Source organism: Hippopotamus amphibius, chromosome 4 (genome assembly GCF_030028045.1).
Source record: "Hippopotamus amphibius kiboko isolate mHipAmp2 chromosome 4, mHipAmp2.hap2, whole genome shotgun sequence".
NCBI lineage: Eukaryota > Metazoa > Chordata > Mammalia > Artiodactyla > Hippopotamidae > Hippopotamus > Hippopotamus amphibius.
This window is the reverse complement of record NC_080189.1, coordinates 73,668,110-73,685,107: the sequence shown is the minus strand read 5'-3', so window position 1 is coordinate 73,685,107 and position 16,998 is coordinate 73,668,110. Positions and strand designations below refer to the sequence as shown.

At 33.9% G+C, this 16,998-nt stretch overlaps 1 protein-coding gene across 1 annotated transcript in view; it reads right to left on the bottom strand.

Moving 5' to 3' along the window:
• The window catches only part of ABCB5 (ATP binding cassette subfamily B member 5), a 125,683-nt gene extending 114,184 nt beyond the window's left edge, over positions 1 to 11,499 (bottom strand). The window contains 4 exon segments of the mRNA XM_057732579.1: positions 7,120 to 7,174; positions 9,250 to 9,400; positions 11,064 to 11,118; positions 11,459 to 11,499. Of these exon segments, the coding sequence (XP_057588562.1) occupies positions 7,120 to 7,174; positions 9,250 to 9,400; positions 11,064 to 11,118; positions 11,459 to 11,499 (302 nt within the window).
• Between the last annotated feature and the right edge of the window lie 5,499 nt (positions 11,500 to 16,998).

Sequence of the window (16,998 nt, the reverse complement as noted above, 5' to 3'; positions counted from 1 at the left end):
ACAAATGGGACTATACCAAACTAAAAAGTTTTTCACAACAAAGGGAATTATTAATAAAATGAAAAGATGACCTACTGAATGGGAGAAGGTATTTGTAAGTCATATATCCCATAAAGGGTTAACATCCAAAATATATAAAGAATTCATAAAAATCATCATCAACAACAACAAAAAAACAAACAACCCAATTAAAAAATGGGAGGAGGATCTGAATAGACATTTTTTCAAAGAAAGCATACAGATGGCCAAAAGGCACATGAAAAGATGTTCAACACCACTAGTTATCAGGGAAATGCAAACCAAAACCATAATGAGATATCACCTCACATTCATTAGAATGGCTATTATACAAAGACCAGAAATAACAAGTGTTGGCGAGGATGTGGAGAAAAGCGAACCCTTGTGCACTGCTGGTGGGAATTTAAATTGGTGAAGCCACTAATTAAGAATTGAACTATCATATGATCCAGCTATTCCACTCTGGGTAGTTATCTGAAGAATACAAAACCACTAATTTGAAAAGACATATGCACCTCTACATTTACCCACAGCATTATCTACAATAGCCAAGATATGAAAAAAATCTAAGTGCCCATTGATGGATGAATGTGTAAAGAAGACGTGGTATAAACACACACACACACATACACACACACACACACACACACACACACACACACACTCTGGAATACTACTCAGCCATAAAAAGATAAAATCTTTCCATCTGCAGCAACATGGATGGACCTTGAGGGTATTATGCTAAGTGAAATAAGTCAGATGGAGAAAACCAAATACTGCATGATTTCACTCATGTGGAATATTTTAAAAAAGTAAAATAAATGAACAAAACAAAACAAAAAACAAACACATAGATACAGAGAACAGAGTAGTGATTACCAGAGGGGAAGGGAGTGGGAAGAGGGTGAAACAGGTAAAGGGGGTCAACTGTGTGGTGATGAATGGAAACTAAACTTTTGGTAGTGAGCATGCTATAGTATACACGGAAGTTGAATTATAACGTTGTACACATGAAACTTATATACAATGTTATAAACCAATGTTACTTCAATATAAAAAATGTAATCATTTAATAAACCTGTACTGGGTGCTCACTAGTGCGAAGTTCTAGAAATACATACACTCAAGAGCATGAGAAGAAGTCCCTATTCATGAAGAGTGTACATTCCTGTGGGAGGAAACAGACAACACACAAAGAAAAAGAATTTCAGGTTGTTCTATGATGACAGTAAACAGGGTGATAGGTCACGGAATAAGTGGTGGATAAAGGTGAGTTGGGAGAGCTAGTGAAGATAAAAAGAGTGATTAAGAAAAATTTATTTGAGGAAATGATACTATGGCTGGGATCCAAAAGGAGAAATGGAGTCAGCTGTAGAAAAGCTAGCAGGTGAGCATTCTAGGGACTGAGAAGGGCAAGTAATAAAGTCAGAGGCAGGAAAGAGCTTAGCATGCCCCCAGAAGAAAAGAAGTCCAAGGTGGTATGAAATTATGAGGCTGGAGAATTTGGCATATCATAAGACTCTTAGCTATGGCGCACTGTACAGGTTTTAATACAAGAGAAACAGAAGACCATTTAAGCATAGAATGTTCTTATCTATTCAACTTTCTAAAAGATTACTCTGGATCCTCTCTGGAAAATGGATGGAGGTGACGACAAAGGAAAACAGACAGTTTAGTATAGGAGGTTATTGCAATGGTCAAGGTGAAAAGGATGGAGGCTTGGATATAGATGGTGGAAGCTGACTGCAAAGAAGTAGACAGATTCTAGATATATTTTCGAAATGTAACAACAAACAAGAATTGCCAATGTACTGGATGTGAGGAATGCAGGAAGGGAATAAAGTAAGCATAGCTCCTTAGATTTTGTCTTGAGCAACTAAGTGAACGCGGTGCCATTTACAGATGTGGGAGGCTGGGAGAGGAAGAGATTTGCAGGAGATATCAAGTGTTTTGATTTAGATATGTCTGACATGCTTATTAAACATCAAAGTAGATATCAAGTAAGAAGATGAAAATGAGAGTCTGAAGTGCTGGAGAGGGGTATTGGCTGGAGATGGAAATTTGAAAGTCATCAGCTTATAGGTGGCAATGAAAATAAAGTATTGGCTGAGATCATCCACAGAGACAGAGAATAAAGTGTAGATAAAAAAGAGAATAGGACAAAGGACTGAGCTCAGGGACTCTCCAAACATGGTAGAGTTTAAGATGAAGACAAAGAGCCAGTAAAGAAAGCTGAGAAGTGGCCAATGAGGTCGTTGGAAAGCCAGGACAGTAAAGTACCAAGAAAAGCACAGAGGAATGTACACTTGAGTCTCATTATTCCCAGATTCTGGGTTGAGAAATATGTCTGCTCAATAAAATTTATTTGTAATACAAAAATCAATTTTTGTTGTTTTCATTATTATTTATGGACATGTGCAGAGTGGCAAAAATTTTGAGTCACCCAACACAGATATTCCCAGCTGAGGCTGAACAAAAGGCAACACTCTGCTTTTTGTTTCTGCTCTCATATTGTAAACAAGTGTCATTTCTGTGATCTAGGTAGTGACAAGTTTTTCTCATTTTTGTGCTTTTTGTTGATGACTTCACTATTTAAAATGACTCTCAAGAAGCACGCTGAAGTACTGTCTAGTGTTCCTAAGTGCAAGCAAGCTGTGATGTGCCCCATGGGACATGAAAATACATCTGTTAGATAAGTGTTGATCAGACATGAGTCATAGTGCTGTTGACTGTGAGTTCAATGTTAATTGATTGATGATAATGTTGTGACTGGAGGTTCACAGAAATCTAGAAGCAACGGTTCAGTATTTGCTAATTCTGTGTTCATGATGACTTTAATAGAACACTATTACAATAATGAGAATTGACTCTTTTCTAATAAGAGGGATTGTTCAAGGACAGCATAGAATGCTATAGGTTTAACAGAAATCTTCTTTTTGAACTTTCCTTTAATGTTGTGGGGAAAATGCCTGCAATATTGTAAGAGAAAAATGGGTTAAAAAATCAAATGCAAAGAACAAAAGCAAGACTTGTACACTGAAAACTACAAAATATTGTTGGGAGAAATTAAAGAAGATCTGAATAAATGCATTGGAAGACTCAATGTTGCTAAGATGGCAATCTCTCCAAATTGATCTATAGATTCAATCAATCCCTGTCAAAAATCCCAGCAGGCTATTTTGCAGAATTTGAAAGGTAATCCCAAAATGGATGTAAAAATATATGTAGAAATGAAATGTCTAAAAAGAAGATCAACGTTGGAGAACTTTCATTTACTGATTTTTAAAAATTTATTTACTTATTTATTTAAACTCTAAAACTACAGTACTCAAGGCAGTAAGAATAGAGATGTCAATAAACGCAACAAAAATGAGAGAACAGAAGCTAGCCCTTACCTTTATCGGCATTTGATTTTTAGCAAAGGTACCAAGGCAATTCAGTGTAGAAAAAAATAGTTTTTTTTTTCAAGAAACAGTCTTGGGACAAATGGAGAGCCACATGGAAAAAAAGAAGTTAGACCCTTACCTCACAATAGTCACAAAAATAAACTTAAAATGGACCATAGACCTAAGTGTCTGAGCTAAAATGTTGAAACTTCTAGAAGAAAATGTAGAAGAGAATCTTCATGATGCTATGCAAAGAATTCTTAAATCCAAAAGGAAAATCCATAAAATAAAAATGATAAATGTACCTAATCAAAATTTAAAACTTTTCTGCTTCAAAAGAAGTCTTTAAGAAAACAAAAAGACTAGCCACATATTAGGAGAAAATATATGCCAATCATATATCTGACAAAGAACTTGTATCTAGATAGAATTTACAAAGAACTCTAACAATTCAATATTAAGAAAAAGAATGCAATAAAATAGGCAAAATATTTGAATATGCATTTAACCAAAGAAATATATGAATGCCTAAAACTAAATGAAAAAAAAGCTCATTATTAGTCACTAGGGAAATGCAAATTAAAGTCACAATACCATACCACTTCATACCCTACACAATGGCTATAATAAAAAAGACAATAACAAGTGTTAGTGAAGATGTGGAGAAACTGGAACACTTACTCATTGTTGGTGGGAAAGTAAAATGGTGTACCCACTTTGGAAAACAGTTTGGCAGTTTCTTAAAAAGCTAAACATAAACTTACCATATGACCCAGCAATTCCACTCCTAGGTATCTACTCAAGGGAAATAAAAACATATGTCCACACAAAGACTTAAATATCAATGTTCATAGAAGCATTATTTCTAAATAGCATAAAATGGAAACAATCCCAAAGTCCATCATCTGGTGAACAGATAAACAAAATGTGATATATCCTTGCAATGGATTACTATTAAGCACTAAAAAAGAATAAACTACTGATACACATTATAACATAGATGAGCTTCAAAAACATCACACTTAATAAAAGAAGCTAGGTGCAAACCCCTACATATTACATGTTTCCAAGCACATGCAATGTCTGAAAAATGGAAATCTTTAAAGATAGCAGATAAGTAGTTGCTTGGGGCTGGAGTGGAAATGGGGATTGATTGCAAAGGAGGAAGCTTATTTTCAGAATAATTATCTGATAAGTAAGACAAAGGTACAGACAACATTAAAACATTAAAATTACATAAAGCTATGAGTCACTGTCTTTGGAAAATAGGTAGAATAAAATTCTTCAGTTCCTGATTATTATAGATATGAGGTATTAGCTTATCCCCCACCAAAAATGTTATATAAAACAATGTTTCCCAGAAATGTGTTAATCAAAACATAAGCTCAGCAGGGGGTTTAGTTTCCATAGTCAAACAGGTTTGGAAAGCTTGGATTAAACTGAGGCTTAACTATGCTTATCTGTCCCAAATGTATCCAAGGAGGCTGTCATATACAGTGTTTTCTAAACCAGTTTGGGTATGGAACCATTTTTCATCATGTACCTTAAATATTTCCAAAACGGTACACTGGTTTGAGAAACAACAGCATAACAAATACTACATTATAAATGTTAAGAATGTTTCCTTGGGCTTCTCTGGTGGCGCAGTGGTTAAGAATCTGCCTGCCAATGCAGAGAACACGGGTTCTATCCCTGGGCCAGGAAGATCCCACATGCCAAGGAGCAACTAAGCCTGTGCGCCACAACTACTGAGCCTGCGCTCTAGAGCCCACGAGCCACAACTATTGAGCCCACGTGCCACAACTACTGAAGCCCACGCGCCTAAAGCCTGTGCTCCGCAACAAGAGAAGCCACCACAAAGAGCAGCCTGAGCAACACAACGAAGAGTAGCCCCTGCTGCCTGCAACTAGAGAAAACCCCCTCACAGCAATGAAGACCCAGCACAGCCACTAAATAAATAAATAAATAAATAAATAAATAAATTTGTTAAAAAAAGTTTCCTTATAAATTTAGCAATCTCTTTACATAGATTACATAGGCATATCTTATTTTCCCTTTTATTTTCTGTTTTTTAATAGATGCCCCATTTCTATTTTATTTTATGTTTTTAAAGATCATTCTTATTTATTTATTTATTTTTGGCTGTGTTGGGTCTTTGTTGCTGCTCGTGGGCTTTCTCTGGTTGCGATGAGAGGGGGCTACTCTTCATTGCGGTGCATGGGCTTCTCATTGCAGTGGCTTCTCTTGTTGTGGAGCTCAGGCTCTAGGCATGTGAGCTTCAGTAGTTGTGGCACATGAGCTCAGTAGCTGTGGCTCACAGGCTCTAGAGCACAGGCTCAGTAGTTGTGGAGCATGGGCTTAGTTGCTCTGAGCATGTGGGATCTTCCAGGACTTGGAATCAAACCCATGTCTCCTGCATTGGCAGGCAGATTCTTAACCACTGCACCACCAGGGAAGTCCCTAGATGCCCCTATTTTTTAAAGTTCCAAACTTTTTTGTAAGAAACTCATATTTCATAATCGTAGCATCAGAACCCTGCTTTAATATTGTTAAGAGTAGAATTCAGTAGAAGGTGGTTCCTGGACCCTAATCAGGAATTTTCAAAAGACCCAGTATAAACAAATTTTATGTAAAAAGTACAAAAAAATAGAAACTTTCCCTCAAAGAAAGTTGAGACTGTAGCAAATCACAGTTGAGACTGCAGTAAAACACAACTTGAGGCAGCACTAGTCACACTGTAGTCCAGAGCAGCACTGTCCAATAGAATGTTCTGTAAAGAAAATGTTCCATATCTGTGCTGTACAATATGGCAGCCAGCCATACGTCACTTTTGAACATCTGGCACATGACTGAGAATGAGAAACTGAATTTTAAATTGTATTTACTGTTAATTAACTGAAGATTAAACAGTCACATGAAGCTGTGACTAACAGTGTGGAAGGTCAAGAATTATGGTCCAGAGGGTGTCACTGCAATGTGATGGATGTCACTTGGTGTTGTATAACATGGAGGCTTCACTTTTGGGGGAAAAGAATAAGAGATCACTTTGGTCTGATAAGACTTTGATAGTTTCAGTGAGACACTACTGAAAGCCAGTGAATATAATAAGTAAGTTTGCATTTCTCTAACAAACTCAACATGTGACAGAGGCAAGCATATTGCTTAATACGCAAGTCTACAAAAACAATATGTCCTTATAAATTATCCATGCCAGACATTACAATTTTTAGTCTGAATACAACTTTACTATAGTAGTCTGAATAATTAGTTTCCAAAATTATTCTGAATAAACCTTCACTATATTTATTTTTTTATTCTACTATTTTTGCACACATCTTTTTTGGCTTTTAAAGTTTACAGAAGTGGCATTTACCTGTAAGTTTTGTAAGAAAAACAATTTGATAAAAAGGAAAAACTAGCCATTTAACCTCTAGGACATGGACCTTCAGTTCTAGAATGAAACTGATATAAAAATGCAAATACCAAAACAACATTTCTATTGATGACAATTTTGTCAAAACTGAAAGATATACCTTTCAAGTAGGAGAAAAAATTATGTGTAATTATATTTTATATACTTAATGAAGGAAGAGGACATATTTGCTTTACTCATTTATATGTAATATTCATGATCAAACATTTCAGTTTTTTCCTTATAGTTATTGAATAAAGCAGCATGCAATGAATATGATATTAACATTTCATTTGGACTTACACAATCACATCTTCATTCACCTTCTCTTGAGACTGAGTACAGTTCCGATAATTTGCTATAAAAAAGTTTTTTAAATTATAAAGGAAATTAATAAATTTATAATTGACCATGATGTGTTTTATACATAGCCCTCCAAACCAAATATAGTTCCTTCTCAAGAAAATGGACTTAGTGACTACACACTGGTTAATGATCATCTTATTTTCTATTCTTTAACCTAAAATTTGAAATTATTATCTCTGATCTCAAGAAGCACATATGCAACATGAAAAATTACAAGGAAATATTAACCATGTAGCTCATACCTGGAAAGAATTCTTTAGGACACCTCTGATTTCAGATAACAGGTATGTAAGTAATAGTAATCGAATTTTCCTTTCTTGTTAAGATTACTCATTTAGAATTCGGTTTGAGACACCACAGGGAATAATTTAGAAAGTCCAAGAAAAGCAAGAACACAAATGAAAGTTGTAGAAGTAGTAGTCATGGGAAAAATTTAAAAGAACCTCATCAAAATTTGTTGGGTATAACAAGGATAGCAACATCAAAATAGTATTTAAATAATCCTTGGTTTGCCAGTTTTCCATGTAAATTTTCTATACATATTGCAGCAAAAACTACATCATACATTAGTTAGTATACCAAGGTTGTAATTTCACCAATGACACAAAACAGTGGTCGATATCAACTATCATAATTTTCTTTCTTAAAATGGCCATAATAAACATTTCTAATACATTGCAGACATCATGCTCTTAATATCTAACATGACCACAGTATCATCACATATGATGATGTCTATGATCTTCATTTATGTGCAATCATTTTTCCTTTATTCCACTTTTGGAATTATGGTAGGAAATATTTTTAAAGCAGCTTACTACAAATATCAGAATTGACATATAAGTATTAAAACTCAGTAGAAAGTTTTAATGAAATTTGAGTTAAAGAGAATACATATTGTTTCTAAAAATGGTACCTAGAGTCACATAAAAATGGCATGATGTCATTTTGGAGATTATATTAATAGAGGTAGAATGTGCAAAAGTTCAGTGCTGGCATAAAATTGAGCCTCGGATCAATATGATAGTTATTATTCATATTTTCAATTATAAGAGCAAAAAAATCCTCATCTATTATCCTTCAGAAAACCAATGTTAGAAGGTTGAGGACATACTCCTTAATATCTCTACTTCTCCTTAATAATATGCTATACCAATAATATCCATATGTTTATCTAAATCTTTATCAGCCTCTTTATGTGTTCATTACATTTGAAAAAACACACAATGAAACTTGAGAAACATGGAGAAGCCTTAAACAAAAATAAAAATAAAATTCAGTGATATCAGTCAGATATGTAGTGACTATCCTACCTAAAGCAGACAAAGCAAACAATTATAGAGCAGATCTAACAGAAAGAGCACTCCCAAAAAGACTGCCTTAGGTTGCTGGGTTTATCCTTTCTCCCTTCTACCCTCTTTCCCTCCTTTCCTCCCTCCCTCCTTCCCTTTCTTTACTCACTCATTCAGAAAGATATATATATACATATATATATATTTGGCAATCAATAAATATCTGCTCAATGAATTGGCAGTTCCATTTGTTTAATGACATCTTTATCCTCTATCATTAAAATAGCAAAAAATTAACAACTGTGTAGACAGGATATCATCACATGGAAAGACTTATAGAAGGTAGCTATGAATTTATTCCACTTAAGACTGGAGCATTTGAAAAATTAGGCTTTAGGTGGAAAGTAAGAGGGTATAAATTAGTATTTAAAGTCAAATAGGGCACAGATGGTGTCCAGCCTGTCAACTCACTTTATAGATTTTCGACTTGCAGCTTCCATAATCGTGTGAGCCAATTTCTTAAAATAAATCTCTCTCCCTCTTTACATTAACACACATTCACACACACAAACATTCTATTGGTTCTGTTTCTTTGAAGAATGCTAACAAACATGGATTTTGGTTTTTTAGTCCCTGGCAATACAGAAGAATAAATGACTTAAATATTACATAGATATTGTTTGATAAGAGAATAATTTGTATTATGAGTTTAATGTTTGTTTTATTTAATGCTTTTGAGTCCCTAGCAATATAGAAAAATAAATATTGTACTCACTTGTGTTAGTTTTGACTAGACATCCACTAATAAGGTTGTCACTCATTTCTCCTAAAATCAGTGACATTACAGGAAGACAGGCCCCATTTACTAGTGATGCTAGTAATCCTAGGATCATGAGTGTGATGTCCAGTCCATCAGCAAAGCGAAACTGAGGAAAACAAATAAAACATGGTAGCATGATAGCTGTTAAAAAACAAACACCAAAAACCAACCTAGAGTTTTTGCCATCAAGTAATGTTATTTTACAAATTAAGAGACTAAATAAACATATGAAATCATGGATAAATATTTATATACAAAGTTAAAAAAAAAGTCCCTAATCTTAAGGATTTACAATGTACTTTGAAGACACTGTTTAAAAATAAAGTAGCAAAATCAGTACAAATTGTAGATCTGTGACACAAGCCAGGTTAGATGTGCATATGAATCAGAAACTCCCTTCCATTTAGTTGATTCTGAAATAAGTTATGATATTTTGAAAAGTCTTCAATGACAATATCTTGGCTTAATGAAATATCCTGGCTTACAAAAGTTGATCTTCAAACTTTCAGTTCTCTAGGCTTATCAACATAACAGCAGTGACACAACTAAGTGCAGTGAACAGTAACTATCTAGTAAAAATTAGTTCACCAAATGTAACAAATCATATTTTTCATTCTTATTTTAAATTCCTCAAATTTTTTGTATTCGGGACAACATCTATCCTATAAATAAGCATCTATGATAATTTTTAAGGCTGTTTGGAATAAGAAAGAAATACCTGAAAGCCAAATACTGACTGTTTTATGCTATAGTGGGTCCCTACAGCACTATTCCAAAACCAAATCATGAACAAAACTTGAAAATGTGGATTATCTTACTGAGAGAGGTCAAGATAAATGTATAAGATATTGAAATTAAACTAGATTTGAATAACAGCAAAAGGAACTTAGTACATATTTTATCAATGGATATGGAGAAAATTTCATGTTTTTCTGTTCACTCATGCAATAGCTAATAAATATTTATGGAGTAACTGCCATATCACTGTACTCAGTACTACAGATGATAAGAGGGTATCTGCTCCTGCACCTTCCCCTAGAATAGTGTGTTATCTTCTTGATAAAGCTTGTCATGTTCTGCTACTTTCCAGGTTTAAAAATTTTTGACTTTTGAAAAAACAGGCACTGCTTCATGTGTATTTCTAATGACACTGACAACCAGGCTGGCATAGAGATTAGGGTCAGTGAAGGGGATGTTTTAGGAACATGTCTGAAAAGGTTTCTTGAACATGATCCCAAAGAATTGTGCTGACACACTTTTTGATGCATAGGATTTATAAACTATTTAGATAATTATTTTTTATTTAAAAAGGATTTATAACAGTTTAAAAATAATAAAAGCAACTCATATCAATATATATTCATTGGAAAATACTGAAATGTAAACATACAATAGCAAACACAATACTCATAATTCCCCACTACTGAGAAATAACCTCTGATAACACTTATGCATCTCTCACACACACACACACACACACACTTGCCTGCACACACATACACACATATACACACTTTTTTGGGCAAAACTGGATCATTGTATGGATATTGTGTTATGTTTCTTATCTCTTATTGTGGAACCTACGGGTTATTTAAATATATATTGATATTTTTCCTATTGGAAAAAAATTTGATGAATTCTTTTCTTAAAACTCCCCTTTTCCCCAAATAGATGTAAATTATCAAACAAACCCAATCATTCTATGCACTCCTGATAACTCCCTAAAATTTTCTGATACGAAGACATACTTTCTAACTAATTTCACTTACTATCTCAATAGGTCCAACAACTTGTTTTCTTACTTTGGGCAGTTCTTCCAGTTTTCTGGAAAACAAATGTTTACAATGGAAAGGGTACAATGTGAATATAATTTGCAAAATTTTTTAATTAAAATCGTGTTGAAGTGTCAAAGTTCATCCTTGGTAACAAGTTTATATCAATACTTAAATTTAAAAAATAAACAATAATAGACAGTACAAAGATTTTTAGTATAATCATGAAGAAAGTAAGTCATCACTGGCTGTGTCTACATTAGTTAGGTAACAATTGAAGACACACATCTGCAGTAGGATTTTTTTTATTGTGATAAAATACACATAACATAGAACTTACCATCTTAACTATTTTAAAGTGTATAGTTCAGTGGTATTAAGTACAATCATACCCTTGTGTACCATCACCATCACCTACCCATGGAACTCTCATCTTGCCAAACTGAAACTTTGTACCCATTAAATAACTCCTCCCCTGTAGCCACTGGCAATCATCATTGTACTTTCCCTCTCTAGGAATCTGACTACTGTAAGTACTTCACTTTACTGGAATTATACAGTATTTTGTCTTTTGCTGAAGGGCTTATCTCACTTAACATAATGTCTTCGAGGTTCATCCATGTTGTAGCACATGTCAGAATTTTCCTCCTTTTTAAGGCTGAATACTATTTCATGGTGTATATATTGTACATTTTGCTCATTCATTCACCAGTAATGAACACTTAAGTTGCTTCTACTTTTTGGCTGTTGTGAATAATGCTGCTGTGAATATGGGTATACAAATATCTATGAATAGTGGTATACAAATATCTATGCTATCTGCTATGAATATCGGTATACAAATATCTATGCTAACTGCTATTAATATGGGTATACAAATATCTATGCTATCTGCCATGAATATGAGTATACAAATATCTCTCCAAGGACTTGTTTTCAGTTCTTTTGGGTATACAACCAGGAATTGCTGCATCATGTGGTAATTCTATTTTTAATTTCTTGAAGAATCACCATATGTTTTCCATAGCAGCTGCATCATTTTATATTCCCACCAATCATGCACAACTGTTTCAACTTCTCTATATCCTCAACAACACTTATTTTCTGTTTTGTTTTATTATTACTGTTTTTTAATAGTAGCTATCTTAATGGCTACTATTAATGGGTATGAGGTGGTAGATTAGAATTTTTAACCCTTTGTAACAAATTGCTCAAGAGCAACTGTGAGCTTTAAATGAAAGTTATATTAAGTACACATTGAACAAGTGTGCTGAGAATTTTGTCCCCTATTGAAAATTTCATTTCTTAGCTCACATTTCAAGGAGTTCTAGATGAATAATGTAAAATTTTGTCCATAGATTTCAGGGAAATCTGTAATTTGTCAATTAAACACACACACACACACACACACACAAGATGCTGAAATATTAAAAGAATGGTGGAGGGGATCAGATTAAATTTTCTAAGAAAGATGTCATACAAGGGTGAACTTCTGACTCTTCAGCTTTATAACATACTGTCCTGGTGGCTTTGATAAATGACAAGTGACTTAATTTTATTCCATCTGAAGTTAATAATTTACTTACATATCGGGCCACTTTCTCTGAGATGATTCATAGATGACAAATAATATTGCTTCAAGATTATAAAACCCTACAATCCCTTCTCCCAACCCAAATGTGGATTTTAAAGCTTAAGATCTAGAAAGCTGTTTTCTTTTGATAAATTCTGTTTCAGGAATATTAAATAACTATTGATCTAGAGGGGGTCTCTACAGTTTTATGGTTTATACATCAAAATGTAAAACAATTATTATGGTAAAAGTGGAAATAAAATATTTTAAATCATTTCTATTTAAAATCTCTAAATTAATGAATTATAGGTGTAGGAAATTTTATAACACACATACAAACACACACATAGACACCTATTTACTGAAAAAATCAGAATCCAATATTTTCTTTTATTATGTACCACATGGAGTGAAGGATTCATAGAGAATTCAAATGAAAACTTTAAAATATTTTCCCCTGTATATGCTGGTAAATTATAAGAAATTCAGAAGAATAAATATGTGAGGTAAATGCTAAATTCTGTAGCTATTATACTTCCTAAATTTACTATTAAGCCAGGTATAGCACTCAAATTCATAAAAAGAAACCAAAACAAATTAGGCTTATCTTGGTAAGTGCATGATCTGTTCATTTACACCAAAATCATGTGTGGTTTCTCTCCTCAACAAATTACTGCTTTTTCAGAACTGTGCTTTGCTAAGCTTATTTTCTGACCACGCCTTAATATCTGATTACAACAATGGTGAATTTCCAGGTAAAGCACACTGTGTTCTTCTTGCCATGCTGTACTTGGGAAACAAGGTGAGCAAAGAAAATTCCTTGAGCCAAATAAACACTCTTTTTAAAGATGTGTAGTGTCTATATACCCAGTTTTCTATTGTTTAGTCCCATGATATTTTTTAGTTAGCTGAGTTAGTAATTATAATAAGTAAAATAAATGTCTTTTAATGTCAATGGCACATGTGCACAACAAATATTCATTAACTAATACTATATGCAAAGCATTCATTTATTATCTCAGTGTCATTACCTGAAAATAATCACCTTCTTCTCTGATTTCCTTTTGAAATTTGCTCAAAACTGTATTATATTCATTGAAGCATTCTGCCTTATGTTACAATTCATACTTACCCCATTAGATTATATTTATTTACCTACCTTCATTCATGAATTCATCGAAACAAATATTGAGCTTATATGATGCAGCACCTGCTAGTTTATAAAAATAAAAAGGTATTTTCCTTCCTTTTTTTCTCTATAGCCTCGCTATTCAGTGTGATCCCAAGACCAGCAGCATCAGCAACACCTGGGACTTTGAAGAATAAAAAAATTTTTTTTAAATTGTGGTAAATCCTGTTCCATTGATTTGTATATCTGTTTATGTGCCAGTACCATACTGTTTTGATCACTGTAGCTTTGTGGTATCATCTGAAGTCAGGGGGCATGATTCCTCCAGCTGCATCCTTCTTTCTCAAGATTATTTTGGTTATTTAGGGTTTTTTGTGTGTGTGTTTCCATATGAATTAAAAAAATTTTTTTTTCTGATACTGTGAAAATGCCACTAGTAATTTGATAGGCTTTGCACTGCATCTGTAGATTGCCTTGGGTGGTATGGCCATTTCAACAATACTGATTCTTCCAATCCAAGAATATGGTATATATTTCCATCTGTCTGTGTCATCTTTGATTTCTTTCATCAGCATCTTATAATTTTCAGAATACAGGTCTTTTGCTTCCTCAGGTAGGTTTATTCTTAAGTATTTTATTCTTTTTTTATGTGTTGGGAAATGGGATTGTTTTCTTAATATATTTCTTTTTTTAAATTGAAGCATAGTTGATTCACAATGTTTTGTTAGTTTCAGGTGTACAGCAAAATGACTCAGTTACACATACAGATATATCTATTTTTTTCAGATTCTTTTTCCTTGTAGGTTATTACAAAATATTGAGTAGAGTTCCCTGTGCTAAACAGTAGGTCCTTGTTGGTTATCTATTTTATATATAGTAGTGTGTGTATGTTAATCTCCAACTCCTAATTTATTCCTCCCCTCCCCTTTCCCTTTGGTAACCATAAGTTTGTTTTCTATGTCTGTGGACCTATTTCTGTTTTGTATACAAGTTCATTTGCATAATTTTTTTTAGATTCTACATATAAATGATATATTTCTCTGTCTGACTTACTTCACTTACTATCATAAACTCTAGGTCCATCTATGTTGCTGTGAATGGCATTATTTCATTGTTTTTTATGACTGAGTAATATTCCATTGTATAAGATGTGATACACTTAATTTCTCTTTCTGATCTTGGCTACTGTAAATAATGCTGCAATGAACATGGGAGATACAGATATTTCTTCTAGATAGTGATTTCATTTCCTTCAAATATATATCCAGAAGAAGAATTGCTGAATCATATGGTAGTGATATTTATAATTTTTTGAGGCACCTCCATACTGTTTTCTACAGTGGCTATACTGGATGACTTTTTTAGTCCATTTTAGAAATGCAGAACTTTGTATCCTTCCCTAGAACGACTGAATAGACTCTGCATTTTAACACGATTCTCCAGGTAGCTTGTATGCATATCAAATTTTGAGAAGAATGACTCCATACCATCTAGCACAAGCCTTGGCAAATAGAAGGCACTGTTTATCTAAAGGAAGTTTTATCTTTCTGCTAAATACAAGAATATAAAAATAAAATTCAAAATACAGTGTAGTGCTAACAATATGCTGTTCTTATTTAGTGTCCATAGCATGGTTTTAAAGTATGATTAAAGGACCTCTGGCATCAGAATTTCCTGGGGTACATGTTTAAAAAAAAACAACATATTCCTAGGCCTTACTCTCCATGTTCTAGCACAGCAAAGGTAACATGCTAGGAAATTTACATTTTTAACTAGCCCAAATGATGATTTTTTTTCACTTCTTCATTCTATAAGTATGCATTCTGCCAGGTACTACTCTAGGTATTGAATAGCCTAGAAGTCTCTGCCATATATGGAACTTACTCTATTACTCTATTGTAGGAGAGTCATGGTTTTAACAAAAGACATATATAAATAAGAAAAATGAGACAGTGTTAAGTTTTAGGCATAGAACTAAAACAGGGCAATGTGATGAAGAGTAAAGTGGTAGTTACACTGTCTAGTCAGGGAAAGCCTCTTTTAGAAGGCAACGTGTAAGGTTAAAGCTGAATTATAAGACGGAGGTTGCCATTTATAAATCAAGAAGAGTATTCCAGGCAGAGGGAGGGTGATTTATATGGTGAGGAGGAAGAGTGCACTAAGACAAAGCAGCATGAGATGGAAAAGAATCATGGAACAATGAGGAAGTCATCATATACGGGAACATATAGGTTGGCCATGATGGCTGCCCCCTTGTTCCTCTTTTTCACCCATTTTGGAAGGAAGATAAATTTGGTTGAAACATATCAAGTGTGAGATAGTGGTGACATAAACAGGTAGTAACATACAACAATAAGAAGGTAATGTGAAAGCAGAACTCTGAACATTTTACTTGGCCTAAGTAAAATCTGTCAGTCAGATTTTATCAAACTTTTCTGACTGAGGGCTTCCTGGGTGGCGCAGTGGTTGGGAGTCTATCTGCCAATGAAGGGGACACAGGTTCAATCCCTGCTTCAGGAAGATGTCACATGCCGCGGAGCAACTAGGCCTGTGCACCACAGCTGCTGAGCCTGCGCTTTAGAGCCTGTGAGCCACAACTGTTAAGCCCATGTGCTGCAACTACTGAAGCCCATGTGCCTAGAGCCCGTGCTCCATAAGGGGAGAGGCCACGGCAGTGGGACCCGTGCACTACAGCAAGGAGTAGCCCCCGCTTACCACAACTAGAGAAAGCCCACGCACAGCAAAAAAAGACCCAACACAGCCAATAAAATAAATAAATGTATTAAAATTAAAAAAAAACTTTTCTGATTGAAAACAATATAGATGTTATCACTGTAAATACTATATAGGATACAAAGAAATATAAAGGTAGAAATATTTTGTTTACAAGTGTTCTAGATTAAAAAAATATTTTTGGGTTCATGTGCCAAGATGAAAATTCAAATGACAAAATATCACTTAATCTTCAAGCATGTTTGGTAAGAATAATCTGATGCACAGCTAAGATAGACTGATTGTCTGGAAGGCATGGGATTTTCAATTAGATGAAGGAAGATATGAATTTTATGGAAGCTCAAAAAGCAATAAAATAGAAATAGGAAGATCATGGTTATGCACAAATTTCAGACAAAAAAATTTTGTTTCCATCTTTTCTATAAAGCTATTCTTTCTGAATGGAGGAGTGTTTTATACTCTTCACAAGCTCCAATTATTTACATATCCTCTAATAT